At 44.1% G+C, this 22,995-nt stretch overlaps 1 protein-coding gene across 1 annotated transcript in view; it reads right to left on the reverse strand.

Moving 5' to 3' along the window:
• LOC308133759 (adhesion G protein-coupled receptor B1-like) overlaps window positions 1–22,995 on the reverse strand; it is a gene marked incomplete at both ends in the record, with an annotated part of 182,655 nt that overhangs the window by 25,220 nt on the left and 134,440 nt on the right. Inside the window, 6 exons of the mRNA XM_080501270.1 lie at window positions 12,285–12,370; window positions 14,793–14,859; window positions 15,465–15,534; window positions 15,611–15,761; window positions 15,942–16,044; window positions 16,896–16,999. Of these exons, the coding sequence (XP_080357396.1) occupies window positions 12,285–12,370; window positions 14,793–14,859; window positions 15,465–15,534; window positions 15,611–15,761; window positions 15,942–16,044; window positions 16,896–16,999 (581 nt within the window). The remainder of the gene's footprint in view (window positions 1–12,284; window positions 12,371–14,792; window positions 14,860–15,464; window positions 15,535–15,610; window positions 15,762–15,941; window positions 16,045–16,895; window positions 17,000–22,995) is intronic.

Consider the following 22,995-nt stretch of genomic DNA (forward strand, 5'->3'; position numbering starts at 1 on the left):
AACAAATGCACCCACACACACACACACACACACACACACACACACACACACACACACACCCACACACACACACACACACACACACTCACACTCACACTCACACTCACACTCACACTCACACTCACACACATTGAATCATAGTGGTCTCGCACAGTCTCTCTCTCAGGGCTACAGTCCAGCTCCTGGCTTGGTGTGTGTGTGGGTGGGTTTACCTGTGTGTGATTTGGGCGGGGGGTGGGGGTGGGGTGGGAGGGGTGGCCTCATTGGACATGGTGTGTGACGGTTGCTGACCTGGGGGGGTCTCTGTGAAGCACTGGGCTTCTGACCCGGTCTCATTTTACACACACGATGTTGCGTCTCATCGATAATGATCAATGCAAACGATGACTGCTTATTACAAGCAACGCTGAGCTCTAAAGCAAGATTTACACACTCAGACACATCTGAAGGCCCCCACTCCCACATCTCCATAAAATATATCTGAGCAAGTAATGGGCTCTCTTAGCCATTAATGTCAGTATACAGAGAAGAAAAAATCCTCCCTGTTGTGATTTGTTACGTAACATCACTGCATTCACTTTATTACTGCTATTAATATACGACAAGCAATTAAGTCATTAGTAAACTCCCTGCGTTCGCTCATCCTGCCCTGTGTAGAAACAGAGCTGTGGATACACAGCCGGAGGCCCTGGGAGCAGAAATCCCTTCATTTCACATTCTCTGCACAGGCAATGGTAGGTGACAGTGCTGGAGGGTTATCAGAACCAATCGGCTCAAAGCCTGAGACGACAAACACAAAACTACAGTCGCACGAAACTGGAGCATTGGTGTCACTATGGGCTGGTCTGGTTTGTCTGATGCGAAGTATGATAGAACTACACAGGTCATGGCCGGGTCAATGTTCACTGCTACATCACTGCTGTATGTTCCGAATAGAAAGTCTGCTGAGCATTGAACATCAACGCTGAATGACTCACTTAGTGAAACAGACTGATGTGATATTGAGGAGATTAAACGTTTTCACATTTGATTCTTTCTATTCTTCAGTAAAAACATGCATGTCGGTTGAATTCTGCATGTGTAAAAACTACATTTCAATGTATCCTGCCATCTGCAGTGCAGATAGGCCAAATCCAGTACTTTAAAGGATGGGCCTTGAAAATTACTAAAATTAAAAAGAATTCACTAAATGTAAAAGTAGCTGCTGTTCCTAGTCCGTCTACTGGGTGTCACAATGTTTCAGTCTGCGTGAGATAAAGAAACAAAGCCAACAGAATCCAAACAGTGATGGTCAGATGGAAGATCAGGGAGGAAGTTATGATGAAGCTATGTTTTGTGAAAACGTATATGTTTACGACTGCAGGAATTCTCCTACCGAACAAGATTTCAGAGAAAACTGATTTTCCAAAAAAAATCCCCAAACTAAGTTTTTCCCAAGTTAATCACTTATCGTAATTTTTTTCATTGTTGGTCAACTTTTGTTGTTGATATTTAAAGGTAATCATGAGGTCCCATCAGGCTGCATGAGACCTCTGAACTCATTAGCATAAAGGTCTCATACTATGCAAAAGTCACTTCTAATGGTTTTCAAACAGTAATCTGTGTCCTCACAGCCAGCGTGAGGTCCCAGAATGAAGACAATCTGTCATCTCCGTCACTTGTTCATACAGGTGAGTCAGATATTTTCCTCGATGACCTGAAGCGGGGAAACAACCCCTCCCTCTGGTAATGATACTCACGTTGACCTTGCCACGGGGAGGTAAAAATGTACAACGATTACTGATGTACTGAATAAATGTAGTATGATATGAAAAACTGTAACAGTTACCCTTACAGCTAGCAGGAGCTAGTGTTAACTACGTGCTAGCAACTGTAACAACACATACGACCAAACTTAATTGCATTCACACACTCATTATTTTCAACGAACCATTCTGAAACATCCCGCTGAAGGCGCAGAGACTGAACTTCTTCAGGAGCTTCTGCTTCTGGCTCAGATTCTGGTTGAAAAACAGCGTTTCTACGAGCCAGAGCGGTAAATCTGCTCTAAACAGGTTGGTGTGGTCGTCATCCAGGATCCTCATCAACCTCTGCTACTTCTCCAGCTTGCTCATTTCACTGTCTGATGATAAAATTAATGAACGAAGAAATGAATGAGTGAACGACATTCAAATGTTGTAATCTCGTCTCATGAACTGTGTGCAAACCTTAAGCGAGTGAAAGTAAACTCTGTAAACTTCATCCAATTTCATTGTGGAGTCAATGTAATGACAAAATAATATAAACTTCAAGGGAAATCAACATTCTGTATTCATAGAAGTCAACTATGCACACAATGTTATCTCATTTAAAAATGGGGATGTGTATATATATATATATATATATATATATATATATATATATATATATATATATATATATATATATATCGTTTATTTAGTTAGTATATATTAGTTTCATCTGTAACCAGTGAGTTTGTGACCTCCTAGTTCTTTAATCCACTACTGATCTTTGTGTCTCTTGTCTTTCTGTGAGACATTTTTTTACACTCTCATTGACTGTGACTTTACTCCAGAAGAATTGATGCTGATCAAATGGTTTGACTCATTACTTGTGAGACGCGTGCTGTGAGAATGTAACTTGTGTTGTTTGTTTAAGTTAAAGTTTAAGTTAATACATGAATATGTTTAAAGATCTACACTTAATCAAAAATCTTGTACCAACACAGTATATAAAAACAATAATGAATTAAATGAATTAAATAGTAATAGTAATTCAAAAATAATGGCATATTTAACAGCAGTACAATGATTAACCACTTCCTGACCAAAGTGTGAGCTCTGCTGTCTGTATTATCCAACACTAAAAAACTGAGCAGGAACACTGGTTGATTTGATAGAAAAACTCCTGTGTGTGTGTTCTGAGTTCATTTCCCAGGCTATACAGTCGTCCCGGGCTCTGCGCTGGGGCCGTGTGGTCGGGTTAATAAAACTATGTCAGAACCTCTCGATGCATATTTTCACAAGAGCAAAGCATAACTTGTTTTCAGGTGTAATCATCTGGACAAAAGCAGAACCTTTCTCAACGTCCACACCCTAAAAAGCTTCAGGCACCATCTAAAACTCTTCATGTCTCCACTTCTGGTGCTGGATTGACGACAATGCTGCAGATATCGACAAGTAATAACAAACTAATCTGTTACCATATGGCCTCCTGCTAAACAACAATTAGAGCTGAGGAGCTGAGGGAATTGATTTTTGTAGCCTCTGGACGCTAGATTAAAAATCACATAATGGAAGAAATTCAATTTCAAGTAAAAGGGCAATATAGCCACTAAATGTATGCTGCAGGCAGTGATATTAAAAAGCAATCAGCACTTTTTGAAATACTCCGTTTCCCTGGATATAGAGTTTAAGGGTGGTGGCGGAGTGTTGGGGCACACGCAAATGTCCTGTATGGATGTATGGGCATTGCACCTGTGGTGGCTGCAAAGAAATTTCAACAAAAACTGTTTCTGCTTCAAAATCCAGATGAAGAACCGGAGACGAGTCCAACGTTGAACCTGCTGCTCCGTGTTCAAGACATGACTTCATTTCCGCCCCCTTTTTCCTGTGAGCTTCTCTCAGCTGTCAGGAGTCTCTCTGGGTGCCAGACACGAATGAATGGATGAATGAATGGATGAATACATTAATTAATGAACGCATGAATGAATGACAGCAGCATGTTGTCCACAGATAATCTGTCGACTGTCAAGACCTTAGCTTCTGCTCCAGAGCCTCCGTCAGGTGAACCCGCGATCGGGTCACACTGACAAACATTTGATTAAAACATGTTTTAATCAAACTCTTGATTGATGGTGGGAAAGGACGTGTGCCCGACGGCACCCAAAGATGCCACCCCATATTTCAGTCAGGGAAGCAGTCCAATATAAACCTTCTACACACTTAACAATCCGATCAAGGCCTTGTAGTTAGAAGAGTTAATGTTTAATTAACATGATGCAACAACCTGTAAATACACAGCTTGATGACTGAAACCATTTACACTCTTGTTAGAAAGCAAACAAGCTGCAGTGCTGCTTTCAATCCTGCCTCTCTTGTCGCGCTAATTTTCAGAGAGAATTAGCCTGCTAGTTTTATTTGGGGAAGGAGAGTCGGCGTTAAGGCCTGTCTCCAAAGTGTGAGCCGACCTGTGAGCTGCACACTTAATTAGATTCTGCACAGATTAATTAGCTTAATTAATTGTGGGTTGAACTTTCGTGGAAAAACGTTATGATGCACCGCATAGTTGCAGTCAGCTCCGTCACCACACAGAGAGGCTCCTGACCACACCCAGACTATCCCCCAGCATTCAGCCAGCCCTCGGGGCTCCAGCAAGTCAGCGCCAGACATTAGTTCTCAACCGCAGCTCAACGACAAACAGATGAGATCAAATGTCAACTGATCTGAAAGTGCAAACTGATCAAATCATCCAAATTGATCATTGTAATGATTCTTAATGAATCACAGCAGGCAGAACAAACATTTGATTCACAGCACTGATCACCACACATCCTACTGTGAACTGTTGGTCTTTGACATGGGTTCAGATCATCTGATTGCCTTTATCAATCTTGGTATCACTACATTTTGTAAACATGAGTTTCAGTTTTATAAAGCAGATTTATAAAACCTGAATGCTCTTTGTGATCTGTCTTGGCTTTAAACAACCACATGGTACAGTGATGCCTGCAGCTACACCCGCCCATGTCTGATTATCTGTCTGAATGATGCAGTGTGTAAAGACGTTTTTTCCGGAGGAATCGTCACGTCCCCCTGAAGGTGGACATCCACAGCAGGCTCACAGCAGCTCAGAACAACGGGCTCAGCAGCTATGTTTTAGTCCCAAGAGCCATTAGAGCGGGCTGGGTAAAGACACACATCCTGTAAACCTCCCTGTGGAAAAGTACAAGGCGAGCCAAAGTGGGAGACCACCCATGGAGTAATTTCACCTTAGATTTCACTTTTCATCCTTAAATCATCTGATCTTTCCAGCTAAAGAGGGCTGAAAAAGATCCAGGCTTGAGGCATGAACTTCCAATCTAGCTACACAAAGGTTGGGATGAGGTTTGAAATGTGAATAACAACATAATATAATAGCCTTAATCCAGGGGTGTCAAACTCATTTTAGTTGAGGGGCCGCATCCTAACCTAATCTGACCTCTGGAGGGCCAACAAGTCAAACGTAACATATTAAACTGCAGATATGGACAAATGCAAAGTCTTTCCTTCTTTTGATTATTTTGTAACTGCAAGAATTTGCCAGTCTATTCTGAAAAATACATATTAAAGGAAATCAGATATTATTATATTTGCAAAAAAAAAACCCTCAGTCACCTTATCTGGTATCGTATTCAGGACTAAAACAATTTGTCATCATCTGGAAGTTGTTTTGAGTTTACGTGTCTAAAGTGTCATTTCACACAAGTTGGACTCATTGTTTTATTGTGAAAGGCGTTGCATTATGTGACCTCCACAGATGTATTAATGTCGGGGGTCAAATTCTGATCAAGGGCCGTTTTGAATGTCATTTTTGCCAATCTGGTGTTTTTAGATCAGCCTCTGTCAGTTTTCATTTTGATACTTCACACTTCAAAAATCACATGGCGGGCCGGATTAGATGGTCTGCTGGGCCGGTTCTGGCCCCCGAGAGTGTGTACTGTATATTTCTGTACAGAGAGATGAGGCTGAAGGTCACTCATGCAAACTGGTGATGTTCATATCCAGAAATCACTCTGCAACGACAGAGTGAAAACACCCTGCCCACAATCAAACATGGGAAACTGCCCTGAACACACCAACTTTAGAAAAACAGACAGGACCAGGATCCAGCCCTCTAAAGGAGACAATTAAATGCTGAGACAACAAAAAGACTTGTTGAAAACATCTGAGTGATTAATCATGATGTTGAAGGACCGACTGCTTCCACACAGTGGGACGACTCTGCAGGAGAACGGGCCTGTTTGTAGTTCAGGGAACATTTGCACTGTTTCATAAGTAAGACTCGTGAACAGAGTTCAGGGGCCTCATTTATAAAGGTTGTGTACACACAAAACGGGTCCTGGAAGATGTGTACGCCACTTCCCACGCAAAGTTTGTGATTTAATAAAATAAACTTTGCAGGAGAATGTGTGTAGTGGTACGCAAACTTTGAACCTTGCGCACGCACATTTTGGAGATGGGAAACCTGCAGCGCTGATGGTGAGGTGGAGAATTGAAGCCAAATGTATCTCATATATTCAATATCTTCAAATATCAGACTTATTGACCCCCGTAATCATAAACAGCCAAGCTGCAGTGGTATAGATGTGTTTCTTTAGTGGAGCATTACTACTGAATATGCACCACCATGTTCAAACTTTCATCTTCAAATGATACAGAGCGGTGGACAGAACTGATTAATTATCAATTGTGACAAAGTGTGTAAAAATCAGTCTAATTTCAGAGTAAACACATAAATAGCACAGTAACAGCCATGCATAAAGCTGCAGTGTCAGGAGCAACACTGACTATCTGTCGGGAATGTCTGTTCTGTTCCAGCTGCTTTTATTAGGATTTAAAGCTATAACATACAAATATACTAAACTGTATGTATACGGTAAGAACAACAGTGAGTCTCTGGGAAAGTCTCATGCAAAAAACAAACTGCAATTGAGACGATTTATCAATGGGTTACATGTAAAATAAAGAATTTTAAGATTTTATATTGCTTATAATATATTTATACATATGTGATACGTGACACATGTTAGTATCTTTTTGCATTATTGCTGTAAATCCTGATAACAGCCGGTCACTTTTTGTTACAACACCGATATGGTAATGCGCTCATGAACGACCTCCTCACCACCCTCCACCTCCACCTCCAACTCTCGAGTGACAGGATAAATCACAAAATCCACTGAGCCTTTTTACAAGTCCCTGTACACTCTCCTCTGACCTCCATGATGTCACTCTCCTCCATGATGTCACTCTCCTCTGACCTCCACCTTCAGATCAGACTCTTCTCCTCCACCTTTGCAGTCACTGATCTCACTATTTCCAGTGGTGACGATATGCTACCGATCATTCCTTTTATATTAGTGATTCCACTACTGTGACACCAATAATATCATTCTCCTGACCTCCACCTCCTCCATGATTTTCTCTCTCCGTAAAATTCCTTTTCCTCGTCTTTTCTGTCAGGATTTAGCGTCAAGTACCGGCGATCAACAGGCTGAATGAGATGCAAACATATTGACGAGACACTTTGCATTGACCATTTATGGTAGAAAGTGGGCGTGTTGAGGGCGGGAGACGAACTGTCAACCTTCCAGGTGAAATATGATCTATAAAAGTAAAGTGCGTGCAGATGTGCGTACACGCGGTTTTATAGAGCCGAATGTTTTTTTGGCGCATGCCATTTTCTGCTTTGGGGTGAACGTACATTTCTAGTAGGAATCCTATGCAAGGTTTTATAAATGAGGCCCCAGCAATGTAGAGAAGTTTGAATCCTCTACCGGACAAGATGGAGTCCAGCAGATGCTCTGCTTACTTCTTATAACGTTATAGAAGACAAGAAGCTGAATCATGATGCGATTCAAAGTTGAACATGGGCTCACCCTGTAAACTCTTTACACATGGTGTTGATCTTTCCTGGTTTAGATGGAGATACAACAGTAGTTAAACACAGTAGTTACCATAATAGTACCATAATTGTAGCCAATGTGAACTAAAGCTGGCACTGTGAGGGGAAGGATGATGCTGACCTTTGGTGTTCCTCTGTCCTGGTCAATACACAGATCTCCATGACCTTCACTGAAACTTAAAGGGGTCGTATTATGCAGCTTTTCTACACCTTCACATGGGTTGGTCCAAACAGGAGCTGCATTCAGAATCTGCTGTATCTGTGTGAGCTGGACTGTCTCTGCCCACACATGCCCGTCTTGTGAAAAGCAGGAAGTTCTAACTCTCGTGGTGCTATGTGCCAGAACAGAGCTGTGGGAGGGCCTACCTTGATTGGCTGGGATTGGCTCCACCACCGATGGCGCTATATAGGGTTTGATTTCTGATTTGGTTGTTGGAACCACACACTTTTTAAAAATTTAAACCAGCCAGGGAGAGAGAGGACAGACTTTCTTCACTTCAAGGGCATCATTCCAGGTATGGGGATGCATATAACTGTTGGAAGACCATTAGAAATTGAATTTTACACAATACGACACCATTAAAATTCCCTCTCAGTCCATGTTCAGGGGTTCACCTCAACCAACATGCCATGAACCTCAAGGACTCTCCTTTAAACAGGTAACTGAACAACGGGAGGCCAAATGACATGAATGATGTGTGTGCAGTCAGAGCTCCCGGCCATGAAGGGATGACGTTAAGTAACCTCCATGTGAAAGTGCATTAGACTGTTTGCACACACTGACTAACCAACAGGTGAAAGGCCTATCAAAAACACATGGATTAAAAAGAAACTCTCCTGTATATCTGATAGGTTTCCTTTCCAACAACCCCAATGAGAAGCACTGCGACTGTAGTCATTAAAAATGAGTCAGTGAATCAAAATCAGGTTCGGGTTGGTGTCACCAGCTCTAAAATAAAACCTGGGCGACTGTAAAGAGCCACTGGGAGCTGAGCTAACGGCTTCATACTGACAGTCCAACTGATTCAACAATATTTCAGCTCCACAAAGCAGGTAAAGCAGGGAGGACACAGCGAAACTACTTGTGAAGGTTCAAAGGTCGTGTGAAGAATGTTGGTGGGAAATTCCATCAAATATAGAATATTTTAGTTAATGGTTTGAGGCGAAATAATATCATTCAGGCAGGAAATACTGATTTAAAGCAACATTAAGCCACAGCTAATTGCCTAAAAAACTTATCAGAGCACAAGACGGCTGATTTACTAAGATCCTGAATGAAACGAGTTGAAGTGCATCATCATGCGTTCTGCCGCTCATGTACAACGTGACATGACGCCGACGCTGGAGCTGCCATCAGGCCCCACAGAGGAGGGACACTGTGGAGTGTGACGCTGGAAGAAGTGATCAAGTATATCCTAGCTTTACTGCAAATAAATCTGAAATTGCCAAAACTATGAAGAAGAGCATCGTGACTCAAAACTGTCGACAAAAGACCCAAGAGATCCAGAAATAGATCGTAAGAAGAAAATATCTGAATATAAAGTCCACAGATGAAAGGAATGTGGAGCCAGCTGAGGAATATCTCTCAGCACAGTGAGAGCTCTGCTTGAGGAGCTGATTCACTGCTGGTCCATGTTCACACGTAACCGGTATTTACAAAAACTGGGATATGTCTCTGCGTTTGGGCCTTGTATTTGCACGTATAGCAGCTATGAGTCACCACAGACAATGATTCCTGAAAACTCTGGACACAGTGGAGATTTAGAAAAACTCTGTGTCTCCAGTTGCACCTAAAGAGGGGTGGACAGAGATTCATGTCACAATATGCGACAGGAGCATCATCGGCGTTGTCTATGTGCGACCGTGTTTGGAGATTGACAGCTGAGTGAAAATGGATCCAGTGAAAGCTGCTTGTTTTTACGTTTTTTAGGTTTTACGTTTATGGTATATTCTCCTGCCACATTTAGGAGGAGCTACGCTTCTTTATAAGCTCTTTTAACAGGCCCCAAACTCCACATTCATGAAGAAAAACACTTCTCATAGATAGTTTGTTATTTAACACATCAGTCAGACTCAGGGCATCCAGTTAGTAGATCGGCTAACGTGTGTGTACACAATTTCAAGTGTGTATCCAAGTGTGCACGGTGCGCCCCTGTTGAGTTTGCACCCTGGGCAGCTGCCCACTTTGCCCAGAGCAAAATCCACCACTGGAAATAATAACCAGAAACCAGAAAATGTCAAGATGAACCATCTTGACATTAAATTTGGGAGTACGATAGAGAGATTGATTGATCATTTTCGGTCTGGAGCGCCATCATGGTCACCCAAACTAACCCAGAAAACATGCAAACACAAACCAAGAGACGTGAAACTATTAATATGGCAAAGCTGCGACGAGGAAGTGTTATTGGGAAAAAAAACAAGTGTGTTTTTCTAAAAGCGTTTGAGAGATTTCCAGGCTTGAGGCAGAACTGAGTTATGTTAGATCCAGATAACAGGGCATAAGATAAACGGCCGGGTCAATAGTGAGGCAGTGAGGTGAATAGGCAGAAAGTAGTTGGAAGCCAATCAGAGGAGCAAGCTACTCTTCTACAGGTCTGGAGGTGGTCAGGTAGCCATACGTTAGGAAGAGGGTGGAATGGGCGGGTCTTTTTACCCAATCACTGCTGACATGGGAGGGGGCTTCTGTGACTGAAGTGTTCCTGATTGGGCAGCCCTGAGTGAGAGAGAGGGGGTCTGTGCAAAGTCCAACACCACGATTCAGACAGCAAAAACAAGTACAGTTACACAGAGAGGTCATCCAAGAAGAAAGCAAACATTTCTCAGAGTAAGAGAAGAGAGAGAGAGAGAAAGAAAGAAAGAAAGAAAGAAAGAAAGAAAGAAAGAACATTTCAAGCGCTAACAGTGCAAATGGAGACAGAAGAAGTTGCGCAGTAAAGGGGAGCAGGACAATTTGAGTCAGATTGGATCATGACCGGCTGCTTCAGGACTTTGTTGTAATTTTAAATAAAAACCAGCTTCTCCTTTCCTTTTCTAATCATTGATGATTCCTCTGCATCACTGGGATGGCAGGTCGAATGGGCTCAGTGAGAAGTGAGAAGTTTGTATCTGAATATATAATGTCCAATAAATGAAACCTAAAAAAGCAACAGCACTGCTACGTGTGAAGTGTTGATCCTGGAATAAACAAGCCAAATCTGGGTGTGTTTTCATGTGATTGACGGCGATGAAGTCTTCTGGTGCTGAGGTCCAACATGAGGAAGCCTCCTTATGAAGAGCAGAAGCTCAGCTCTCTTTCATCTATAGGAATGATTTGCAACTTCTGCTCCAGGAAAACCCTTCCTCTCCAAAAAGATGTGATACTAAGCTTACAGCCACACAACTTCCAGACTTCAACAGCTCTGCTTCCCTTTATGATAAAGAACCAAACAAAAGATAAAAACAAAAAGGGGGATGGATTCACAGAACTTCACATCAAGAGCAACACCTGCAAACAAAGCACCACACGTTTCAACTCAAAAGAAAGAAAGAAAGAAAGAAAGATGGTTGATCATCAGGCTGAGTCTGTGCAGGACCAATAACCAGACTGCTTCACATCTCAGCTTCCCTTGTGCTCATGAGCAGCGTTTCAGGACACCGTGTAAAAGGGAATGAAACTCAATGCAGAGGTGTGCAAATACTCCAACCGCTGCAGTAACTGGAACCACTACAGTAACTTGAACCACTGCAGTAACTGGAACTGCCGCAGTAACTGGAACCACTACAGTAACTTGAACCACTGAAGTAACTTGAACCGCTGAAGTAACTTGAACAACTGCACTAACTGGAACCACGACTCAGTTTCCAGAGAAATGGGTCTCATGAAGCAGCCTGATGTCAGACCTGAACGGCTCCATGGTGGGAATTCAGTCAACGAGCCGCCTCCAGTTCACAACTTAGAACTGGGGGGAGAACTGGAGGAGTGCTGCAGGAAGTTTACTTGAGTACTTCAACAAGGTGTTTACTGGAGTGCTGTTGCAGGGAGTTTACTGGAATGCTTTTTCAGGGAGATTACTGGAGTACTTGAGTACTGTTATAGGGAGTTTACTGGAGTATTGTTGCAAGAAGTTTACTGGAGCACTTGAGTACTGTTACAGGGGGTATGGTTGCAGTGGGGTTTACTCAATTACTGTTGCAGGGATTATACTTGAGTACAATTGAAGGAGGGGTGCTGCTGTCTGATTATCTGCAGCTCCCTCTCGTGATGGGAGGGTGGATGACAGGTATGTGAACAGAAGAGTAACTAGTACTCCTGGTAACTGATGAGGAGGATGCTTTGCCGCTGAGCTGACGAGTTGCTTCATTAACTTTGAGCTTGATGACTCAAAACCTTCAGCTGTAGTTTCCATTACGTTCAGTGTTGAGAGAATTTTGCACATCGTTGCATTAAGCATGTTCGTATTTCACACGATGCCTGGGAGCCAAACAGGACGTTTCTTTTTCTACTGGTTCAGTCTCTGCTGGCTGTTCTGAGGAAACGTCTCACAGCCAATGCAGTGACTCATTGTCTCCCATCTAACTGAGATCCTCAGGCTGGTTAGAGGTCACGGTGTAAGATGGATGTGTGGTAAAAGGCATACCCCGCCCTCTCCTTTAGTTTCATATCAGTAATGCCGTCTTTGGAGACCAGTTTGTTAAAAACGAGAATCCCAATAACCATGTTAACCTGCCGGAGAGAAGAGGCACAGAATTAAAGCAGAACAAACACATTCAATCGCTTCAGAACAAACACATTCGATCACTTCAGAACATGCAGCACAACTTTGAGCACCAGGATGGAGGATGGACGCACACACACACTGTACTTACTGTACGCTCTGCACTGTATAAACCAAACACTGTGAAGCAATAATGTCAGCCATCAAATGAAGCATGAAGGTGACAAACCATTCACAGGAAGATTCAAACATCTGAATCCATTTATGATTATCATGAGTACTGAAAGAAGAAAATCATCCATAAAACAGAAGTGGTGGCGGAGGTGGTGGATCTTTTATTGCTTTGGGGATTGTTCTAAACTGGTGGTGCATCGGCCGATCTGATGGAGCTGTTTATTCGAGACGAAGGTGGAGCTTCAGGGAAACTGCCTGAAACGCCTCCAAATGGCTTTCCTGTCTGGCTTGTCTGTAATTAAAGTGGGATTCAGGCTGAGCATCGGAGGAGGTGCCATGGATGGAGGAAACAGGATTGTTACTGGTAAATTCAAGTTTGGCCATTGTTTTCATTAAAGCAGCTGGTCTGTGTGCTCTCTTCAGGAATCCACCTGGTGAATATAGATGCTATTGCCGACTCCATCATTTTCTAGACTGGTGCCTCCGACTCCATCACTCTGAAGCACTTAAAGCCACAATGTGTGACAGCTGGTTTACACAGTGCGCTGGTCACTGACAGAGACCGCCTGGACCTCTACCTAGACTTGTACCTGTACCTCCACATCGACCTCTACCTGGACCTCCACCCAGACCTCCATCTGGGCCTCCACCTGGACCTCTACCCTGACCTCCACCCTTCTTTATGTCTATATTTGTGGTTAATAGTGCAGAAAGGTTTCAGAGACCTGAACTGCTCCATTTGACTAATAGTTTCTTACAGAACTTAAACAGAATGTAAGGTTTAGTACCTGAAGTACAAAAAAAACCAAAAAAACATTTGCAGCATTTCTGCCAGTTTAAATGGACGTATTTGTAATCCTCTAATTTATTCTTCTCCTGTAAGTTTCAGCTCGGAACAACTAACAACCACAATGTGAAAATCAACTGTCAAGGAGAGAAGATTTCAGGATTTCAAATGGATCCCAAGCACTCATTTATACTATGTTCAATCATTGGACGCATTTGTTAAAGGAAATGCGATTTCTTCCAATTGTATCTTGTAGATCCAGCACATGAACACACACTCCTCCTTTGATGATTTCTCGACGTTTAGCTCAAGGCTTTTCTTCTGATCATGTTTTCAGATTAACACTGAAGTTATCAATACAATCAGTACATGAAAGTACAAAACAGACTTGGGAAAAGAAGAAGCTAAGAATTTAAAAAAAGAGCAGATAAGACCAATAAAACATGCGTGGGAGAAAGGAAGGCAGAAAAGAAAGCCATGTGAGAACAGAAAATAGCAGTTAGAACTGTAAAGAAAATGTGAAAGAAAGAAAGAAGCAACAGATATAGAGAAGTTAGAAACCAGGAAGTCAGTAAAAGCAAAATAGGATCAAATAATCATGTTTTATTAGTTTTATGACCACGGTATGAGGCCTCTGCTCTGAACTTAATGTTGCGAGGTCACTGACACCTGTGACCTTTGACTCCTCATCAGTTCCTCATCATGAATCATGGTGGGATTCATGAAAATATGAACATGAAAATAAAAGATCAAATCTTTTTCTTAACACAGGTCCCATCGCTTTCTCAAATGCCGGATCGGATTTGAGGTCTGAATGAGCAAGAACCACATCTGTGGAAAACGATGATGCCATTGGCCCCCTCTCCTGCCCCCACAGTCCACAATGTCCACTAATAACATCAACATTGTGGACAATGTGCTCCTTTTAAGCTGCAGGAGCTGCTGTAGCAGGAGCTCAGATCTATACAACTCAGAATTATAAGGAAATCTATGAGCAGGAGTGTACTTCAGAATTTCTGTTTTTGGTGAGTCACAGCGCCCTTAAAGGCCTGTTTTTTTACTAGAAAGATCCTTTTGGCTCGTGTGGACAGGGCCTGAGAACGGAGGATGCAGAGGAAAGGTTGGATTGAGCAAAGGAAGAGAAGGTAGCAAAGGTAAAGAGGTTAAGAAAGAGATAGAATGGAAGACTTGGGGAATTAAAATGCTCTTTTTTTAAATGTACTCCAACACTATAAAAGACCTAAAAAATATAGCAAAATCTCATTTAATGACAAAGTTCACTGACGGTCAAATTTAATATCTCACCTACTGTTTATGGGAGTATACAACTGTGATCTGATTGTTTGTTGTTTAGAAATATGGAAATAAGTTGGGTGAATAAAGACAGATGGACTTCAGCTTCATAACATGACAGCAGCAGGATGAAGGCAAACAGACAAACACAGCTGAGAAGAGAGGACAAGCAATACCAAGACGACGGCTGCTGCAGGTCCCACAAAGGCATAAAGGAGACCTCCTTCCAGAGAGAGCCAGCAGCTACAGGAGAGGAGGAGGCGCAGGAGAAGACAAGGAGGAAGAGGAAGAGGAAGAGGAGACAGAGGACAAGAAGCAGAGGACCAGGAAGATGAGGAGGAAGATGAAGAGGAGTAGGAAAGTTGGCGGAGGATGAGAGATGGAGGAAGTGGAAGAGAAAAAGGCAGAAGAGGAGGAAGAGGAACATGAGGAGGAAGAAGAGCGGCAGAGGAGGTGGAGGAGGATGAGAAGAGGAGAAGGAAGAGGGGGTTCGAGGAGGAGAAAGAGGAGCAGAGAGTGGGGAAGATTTGAGACCGTGCAGAAGAGGAGGTTAAAGGTAGAGGAGCAAATGAATGACAAGAGTGAGGATGATCAATGATAGATTAGACAGAGTGAGAGAGAGAGAGAGAGAGACAAAGAGAGAGAGCGAGAAAGAGAAAAAAGAGAGAGAGGGAGAGAAATAGTGAAAGAGAGAGCGATAGGGAAAGAGAGAGAGAGAGAGAGAGAGAGAGAGAGAGAAATTAATTGGCTGCTAACAGCAGCCTCCACTCATGAGTCGTCTCCCAGCATTATACGTAGTTCCAGGTTGAAGGTGAAACGCGAGGCGAGGCCTCTGGGAACATGCTTACTAGCTGGGTGTTCCGTAACCTTTGGCCTTGGTGAACCCAACCGAGATGGCCACGACGAGAGCCGGGAGACCTGGCGGGGAAACCAGGAGTTGTTACTACTGCTGCAGTGGTGGTCTGCTCACACGATGAAGAAGAGGAAGACCGACCCCAGCCCAGGCAAAGAAAACGCTTCCGGATGATCCGGTTCCTGAGGCGGCCCGTCACCGCCATGTAGGACTGCCACGCCTCCGTCAGAACCCAGCAGAACGACGACAGGAAGAAGAAGTGAAGGAACGCCGCAATCAGGGTGCATAACACCTGGAGCAACAGGACGAAGACAAAACAAACTGAGTACAAGCCAGTAAGAACCAATAAATATGTGAGAGCAAAATAAAACTAGGAGCAAAATTCTGAATGGACTGGATCTGACCAGGACCTGAAGTCCGACCTGTCGACAGGAAGGTTTTTACGTGAAATCAGCAAAGTGAGAATTTGTACTTTGTTTCGTGTTTGCGTCTGTCCGATGAGGATCAAGGCGTTGGAGGAGATGATGGAGAGGCAGAAGTTGATGAGGATGACGGAGCGCTCGGAGCGGATGTACCTGCAGGGAGAGGAAACTGACCGTCACTGAGTCTGACCCATCACTTCCCTCATTTCTCAGGATGTCTGGAAACATGTCATTCACACAATTATTTGTTTGGACGTACAAGGCTTCCTGCATGGCTGCAGCTTCTCTTTGAAAGACTGAAAACTCTAACTGTGTGTCTACAGTCAGTCTGCAGCCATTCTGCTGTCAGTCTGCAGCTAATCTGCCGTCGGTCTGCAGTCAGTCTACAGCCGGTCTGCAGCCACTCTGCAACCAGTCTGCGGTCGGTCTGCAGTCAGTCTGCAGCCAATCTGCAATTAATCTGCAGCCAATCTGCAGTCAGTCTGGAGCCAATCTGTGTGTTGCATCGTGGTGGTGAACCCCTCCCACAAAGACACCTTCAAATGATCTTGAAGGTGAATTTATTGAATGTTTTATCAATATAATTTAGAAGTCTTTCAAAATGACTTTCTTTTGTAACAGCTCTGTGGTTTCACCTTTTATTAAACACCCTGGATAGATGTGTTATTTATGTGTGTTTTGTGAGCTGTGGAGGCGTACAGGTTGGAGAAGTGGACTTAGGATCTGATGTTTGCCGGTTTGATTCTCGCAGTGGACAGCAGCGCACCATATTATGGCTGTCCTCCACATCCAGGATATATTATCGGTCAATGAGTTAAAAATAATGTATGGATAGTTTAGTTTCACATTTGTTTATACAATCAATGTCTTTCTCTACAGTTTGTACATAGACAGTGTGAGGTCACCGCAACCTCCCCACATACTGACCAGGTAACCCCCACCCACCCCCTCCACCCCAACCAGGACCAAGTGCTGGAGCTTCATGACTCAGCTCATGGTCTCACCTCCAGACGGACACGTAGATGATGATGAGCAGCAGCAGAGTGAGCGACGAGACTCCACAGCCCACGATGAGCGTCACCGACGGGAGCTGCAGCTTGTCCATGTTCTGAGAGCAAACAGAAGCACACAGGGTGAAAGGGTGAATGGAGGGATGACACTCCACCATGAGGAGCTGAACAGCAAACGAAAGCTGCTCCATGACCAAACACAGCTGTGAGAGATGTGCAGTGACTCGGACAGTGACTGTGCAGTGAGGGACTCCATGCTGTGAGGGACTCTGCAGGGACTCTGTGCAGTGATTCTGTGCTGTGACTGTGCAGTGAGGGTCTCCATGCAGTGAAGGACCCCGTGCGGTGAGGGACTCCATGCAGTGAGGAACTCTGCAGTGACTCTGACAGTGACTCTGTGCAGTGAGGGACTCTGCAGCGACCCTGCAGTGAGGGACTCCGTGCAGTGGGGGACCCCATGCAGTTTAATTTTTGCCTTGTTCTAAGGTGAACAAACACTGAATCAACAATTCAGACAAACAGCTTCCAGGTAATAACAAATCTAAGTTTATCTCAAATCACTTTAACGGCTCTGTGAGGCTTTAATCACCCATCTTTTATAAAGCTGATCCAGACACACGCACACACGCACGCATGCACGCACACACACACACACACGCACACACACACACACACACACACACAAACAGGCATATCCAGTGTGTGCGGTTTGAGAAAAGTGGGCAGATTACTGCTATCTGGCCTTGGCTGCAGAGCAAGGTGACTTCAAGGTGATCCACGAAGAAACCACATTACTGCAAATCATCAGAAACACACACGCACACACGAACACACACACACACAATGTCGACTTCACAACATGCACAGGTTTTTGTTCTGTTTCAATCCAGAAAGCCGAGCCCCGGCAGCCGGCTGCAGCAGACGTTTTCTGTGTTGCCATGGTGACGTTCTGACATGGCGGCAGCAAATGTGGCCGCGACAAAGGTGTAAGACTCTTCTCTCTAAACAAATCTCTCATTTTTATTTCCTCAGAGGGTAAATGAATCCCTAAAAAGTCAAGCTGAGGAATAACATCAATAACAGAGCGATGGCGAGCTTTTCTCAAAATCTAGCAAAGTAATGGACAGTGAAAATAACATGACAGCACACGACAGCAGGCTGCAAACACAAGGAGACAACATCCAGAGTGCAGGCGGCTCAGCCAGCATAAAAATAGAATCATACTTCTGTTCTGTGGACAACATGAGCAGATGTGTGAACTAACTAAAATACTCATATTTTACTCATACTAAGAAAGAAGGTTTCCTGCAGCTCCACCCACATGGAACAACTTTAACCTACTCCACCCAGATGAAGGGGGGGGGTGGGTGGAATGGTCCGGGGCTCGGCGGCTGGGGCCTTCTCTGTCCCGCCGGGATGGGGGGGTGGTGATTGGGGGGGGGGGGGCTTCGCCCCTTGACAATCCATCAATCAGTTGGTGAAAACTCTGCTGTGAAGTAATAAACACCTGCTGCGTGAAAATCAGCCAAACACCATGAACCTGCAAGTTCCTTTTACTGAAACAGTAAGATGTTGTTTTCTCCATCACATTCACACACATTAACACGCCGATCATAACGGCTGCCACCTAAAAACACTTGTGTCGATCAAACAGCCAACCTTTGGCCTGGAAGAGCACCTGATGGTATTAGCATCAAAACCACGAAATCCAGGTTGGCTGCAGAGATCATGCAGCCTGACAAACTCTTTACCACAACGGTAAAGAGCTTGTCAGCATAGCCACGACAGGGTTAGATTTCACATCATCCGCTTTGACTAAGTCCTGGTGGCATATTTTAGATTTTGTTTAAAGTGCCTCCAATGTGAATGATTTATGCGTGTCCCTCAATGCAGATTGAATGGGGTTGCCTGGATTTGATCATTGATGAAAACACGTAACCATGTGTGTGTGTGTGTGTGTGTGTGTGTGTGTGTGCATGTGCCCGTTTCCACTGCAGAAAGTAGGTTAAAAAGTAGGCGGGGTTTAGAGCTCCGCAGATATGTGACGTTACAACAGTAATCTCAGCTGGGGCGGCAGATCTGAGGTCCGTTTCACGAAGCAGGTTTAAGAAGCCCTGAGCTTAACCCCGAGCTCTGAGTTGAGTTACACTGAGACAGAAAACACGGAGTTTTCGGTTTCACAACAGCGGATTTTGATCAGTTTGATGAACTCAGAGTAGTTTCACCTGGAGTCAAGCGCGTGCACCACGACTCTAACAAGACCGCATCAATGGAGCCCCGATTCAACCAGTCACCATGACAACTGAGACGCGGAGGGCGGAGTTTTTGACGCCAGTGGATCAGGAAGTATTGATCCCATCATATGGCGAATATGAACATATTAAAAAAAAAATGCAACGTTGCAGCGGCTGCTAAAGAGAGGGAGGCGGCGTGGAAGAAGATTGCTGCTCAAGTGAATGCGTAAGTTCAAACGTCTTTGTCATCACAACATTATTGCAAGGGAATACTGCTTGATGGTAGCTTATTAATTTATTTCTTTTGGGTGCAATTCCGCGGGGGAGAAGCCTCTTGGCAGCAGCTGAAAGTGAAATATAAAAACATTGTCCAATCGGGTAAGACCGCTGCTAATTTAATTGTTAATCAATACATTTCTTAACGTAATTTCCATCATGTGTGACATTGTACAGTAAATATCAAGTGGCCATTTGACTGTGAGGTGTTTTATTCTAACATAATGCTGTTTTCAAACACATAAATGTCTTCTCACCCATATCATGTGCTGTCAAATAACTAAGGCTAAACTAACGCAGACTTTACTCCGGCAACAGAAAGAAGGCAGATGTAAAACGGGTGGTGGCCCAGCACCTCCACCTTTAACAGAGGCAGAGGAGCCCTAAGCCAGAATGTTGGGAGGCCAGTGGCTGAGGGAATCCCTGGAGGAGCTCCTCTTCAGAGCTCACCCCTCAACATACCACTTCCTTCATAATATATCATATGCCGAGGCCTATATATCTCTTTAAGCCTCCTTTTGTTCATCTTTATTTCCCCATCATGTCTTTGTTTTGTCACCCAACAGATTGTGATGGTGCTCTCTGCCTGCTGGACCCCCTCATGCCACAACAGACCTTGTAAGTAGGCAACACTCCAAAGATCTTGCAAAATGGTAGTTTAAATATACTGAAACATATTCATGTAGGATGAAGAGTACGAGGAAACCCTGTCTGCTGCCTTTACAGAGGAGGATCCACAAAGGCCTATAGAGGTATGCTAGTTCTCATCCTGTTTACATTTCTTAAACATTGTGGTGGAATAAAGAGTGATATTTTGTCTACACTGAAGTATTGACACATTATTTTTAACAGGGCCTGGCTGGGCAGCAGCAGGAGGGTCCCTCAACATCCACTGCAAGGACTGACCAACTGTAATAATTGAATGTCCTCCTTATGTCCTCCCAGTTATCTGTAAAACAGATCTATAGACTCCACCTGCTCCAGAAGATGGAAACAACTGCTAAGGAAATGCAGATGTGTAAATTGAACAACTGGAGCACAAGTTAAGGGTGGGTGTACAGTCCCAGGTGAATTATGCTAACTACTAACTACATTAACTAAACTAGCTCTTGTATTTGTAGGAAATAAAAAAGACCAAATGAATTGTGCATCATGTCTTTATTTGGTGGTGGTGGTGGTGATCAGACCCCGAAGTGATGATGACATATGGTGTCTCTGACAGCTCTGCCATTTGCGAGGAAACGCAGCACAACACACAATATCTGCTATGACGTCAGGGCAAGGCTCAGCTGGTGATGTTGCTAATGTACAGAGCGATTAAACTGTGGATGTATATAATGGTCTCTGCAGTAAAACGGTACCACTCAAAAAGGAAGGTGTCTGCAAATGCCAGTACATCTATGCGCGGTCTGATGATGCGAATATTAAATTCTGGGTGAAGTAATGCTGCGCCTTCATCAATCGGATCATTATCAAAAGCACATTCCATATTGAGGGAATAAAGTTGACGTCTAATTTGCCTCTGGAATAAGGCACTGCAGAACTGTTTCACCAAAACTCCCCCGCTGAATGAGGAAATGAAATCCCGTGTCCGTATGAAAGGGGGCGGAGCCAGAGCAAAACTCCAGGTTCACTGACAAAAACCTGCTCCCGACCAGGTTAGTTCTAGAGCGTCTGTTGCCCCGGTAACTGACCGGGAGTTGACGTTACACCGCTTCGTGAAACAGGCTTGAGTTACCCCGCTTCCTCTGGTTGGAGTTACCTCCCGTCGTGAAACGGAAAATCCCGCATTTCCCTCAACTCGGTGTTCATTAACCTGGGGTAATCCTTAAACCTGCTTCGTTAAAAACGGACCTCTGGATCTTATGAATCCTCTGTTGTTGTTGTTGTTGTTGTTGTTGTTGTTGTTGTTTACATTCTCGGCCTGCAACTTCCGTGGTGGTTCCTAGAGAGTGAACGCCAGCCGGCTGTGGTGACGTCGCCCCGCACAAGAGCGCGCTCCGGAGGCACAAAGCCCGTTGGCTCGCGCTGCGGTGTCACCGGCGACGTGACAATCACAACTTCCGTATTGGTTCCAAGAGAGCGAACGTCTCCCCGGCGAACTGACATCAGAGCCACTCCGGTGGTTGGTGCTGCTGGATGTGACAGCCTCAACTTCCGCGTTGGGACAGAAAGCACGACGCTATGCTGGGTCAGACCTCGGGGCTCGGGGCACCTCCTGAGGTCTGTGTCCGCTCGTCACGATCGTGCTCGGACTGTGTCCACACACGGTGCACCAGGACAGCCCCAAGGTCTGTCTTCGCATTGGTTATGGCCGTAGCATCTGCCCCCGTACCGGTCTCTGTCCCTGCCTGAAGGTCTGCTCTTTCAGGACCAACATGAAACTTGCATAGCAAAGAAAAGAAACAAAACAACCAGTGCAAAGCTGAATAAATTAACAACAGAGGATTCATACTGCCAACATATTAAAATATTGAGGGTGTGCAATACATCACTAACCAATCAGCAGATGGCTCTTCAAAATCAGACACGTTCTATGGACCGGAGTCCCCCAAAGGAAGGGTGACGGAGAAGCGTTAACCTTTGGAGCAGTTGTTTCTGGAAAATCCCAAATTCTGGAAACCCGAACCTTAAAGGACGAGCCCACTCCATTCTTGCACCTTTTATGCGGTGGAAACAGGGCTTTAGTGGATATTTCAGTGCATTAATGCAACTTAGTTCATGTAATGTTTAAACTGTCAAAGTGCTTGACCTGCACTTGGATTTTGTCAGATTATCTGTTAGTGGATTTAAGACATATTTTTTCTTTTTGTTCAACTTTGAGAGAAATGGCGTTCAACCAAAGTTGATACAAAAGTTATAAAAGCAGTCTTTGAATTGATATATATACTCTTTGTGTGTTGAATTTATTTTAATTCCATGATTTTCCATAAATAGACATCCATTACAAGCTTAAATTAAGCAGAAAAATTACCCCAAAATTGTGCAATTAATTAGTTATTTTATTTACACTATTGACAGCACTTAAGAATATGCATGGACATTTTCAAGATATATATTTTGCAGTAAAAGGAATACTTTGGTGTTGCCAGTGTTTATAATTGTATGTTTCCATGTCACCAATCAGGTCTGTTGAGTTGATCAGGGTGAACCCAGGTCTTGTAGACCAGCATTCAGTATTGTGGAGCCAGTTCGGGCTCAACTGCAGCTCACTGCTTGTGTGGAGGACCAGGGTTAGCCCTGTAGCTGCTGGTCGACACTGGGTGGTGTACATGAGATGCCCCCCCTCAGCCCCCCTGGTACACCCACACCTCATGCTGGAGATAATTGGCTGAGTTTATAGCCTGTCTTGTCTCTAGGTTTGATGTGTGCCGGGGCCAAGTTAATTAAATCCCTCTGATTAATCTGCACTGCAGTGGGTTGAAAGCGAGGGGGTGGGGGGGGTCTACTGAGACATGCTAACTTTTACTTCCACAGCTAATAGCTGAACTCAGTGGAAAGTCTGGCCCTAGTCCACACCAGAATACCAGAGGACCAAATAATCAGATAACCAGAGTAGAAAACCACATTACTACAGAACCAGA

This window comes from Blennius ocellaris (genome assembly GCF_963422515.1).
Source record: "Blennius ocellaris genome assembly, chromosome: 8".
Classification (NCBI taxonomy): domain Eukaryota; kingdom Metazoa; phylum Chordata; class Actinopteri; order Blenniiformes; family Blenniidae; genus Blennius; species Blennius ocellaris.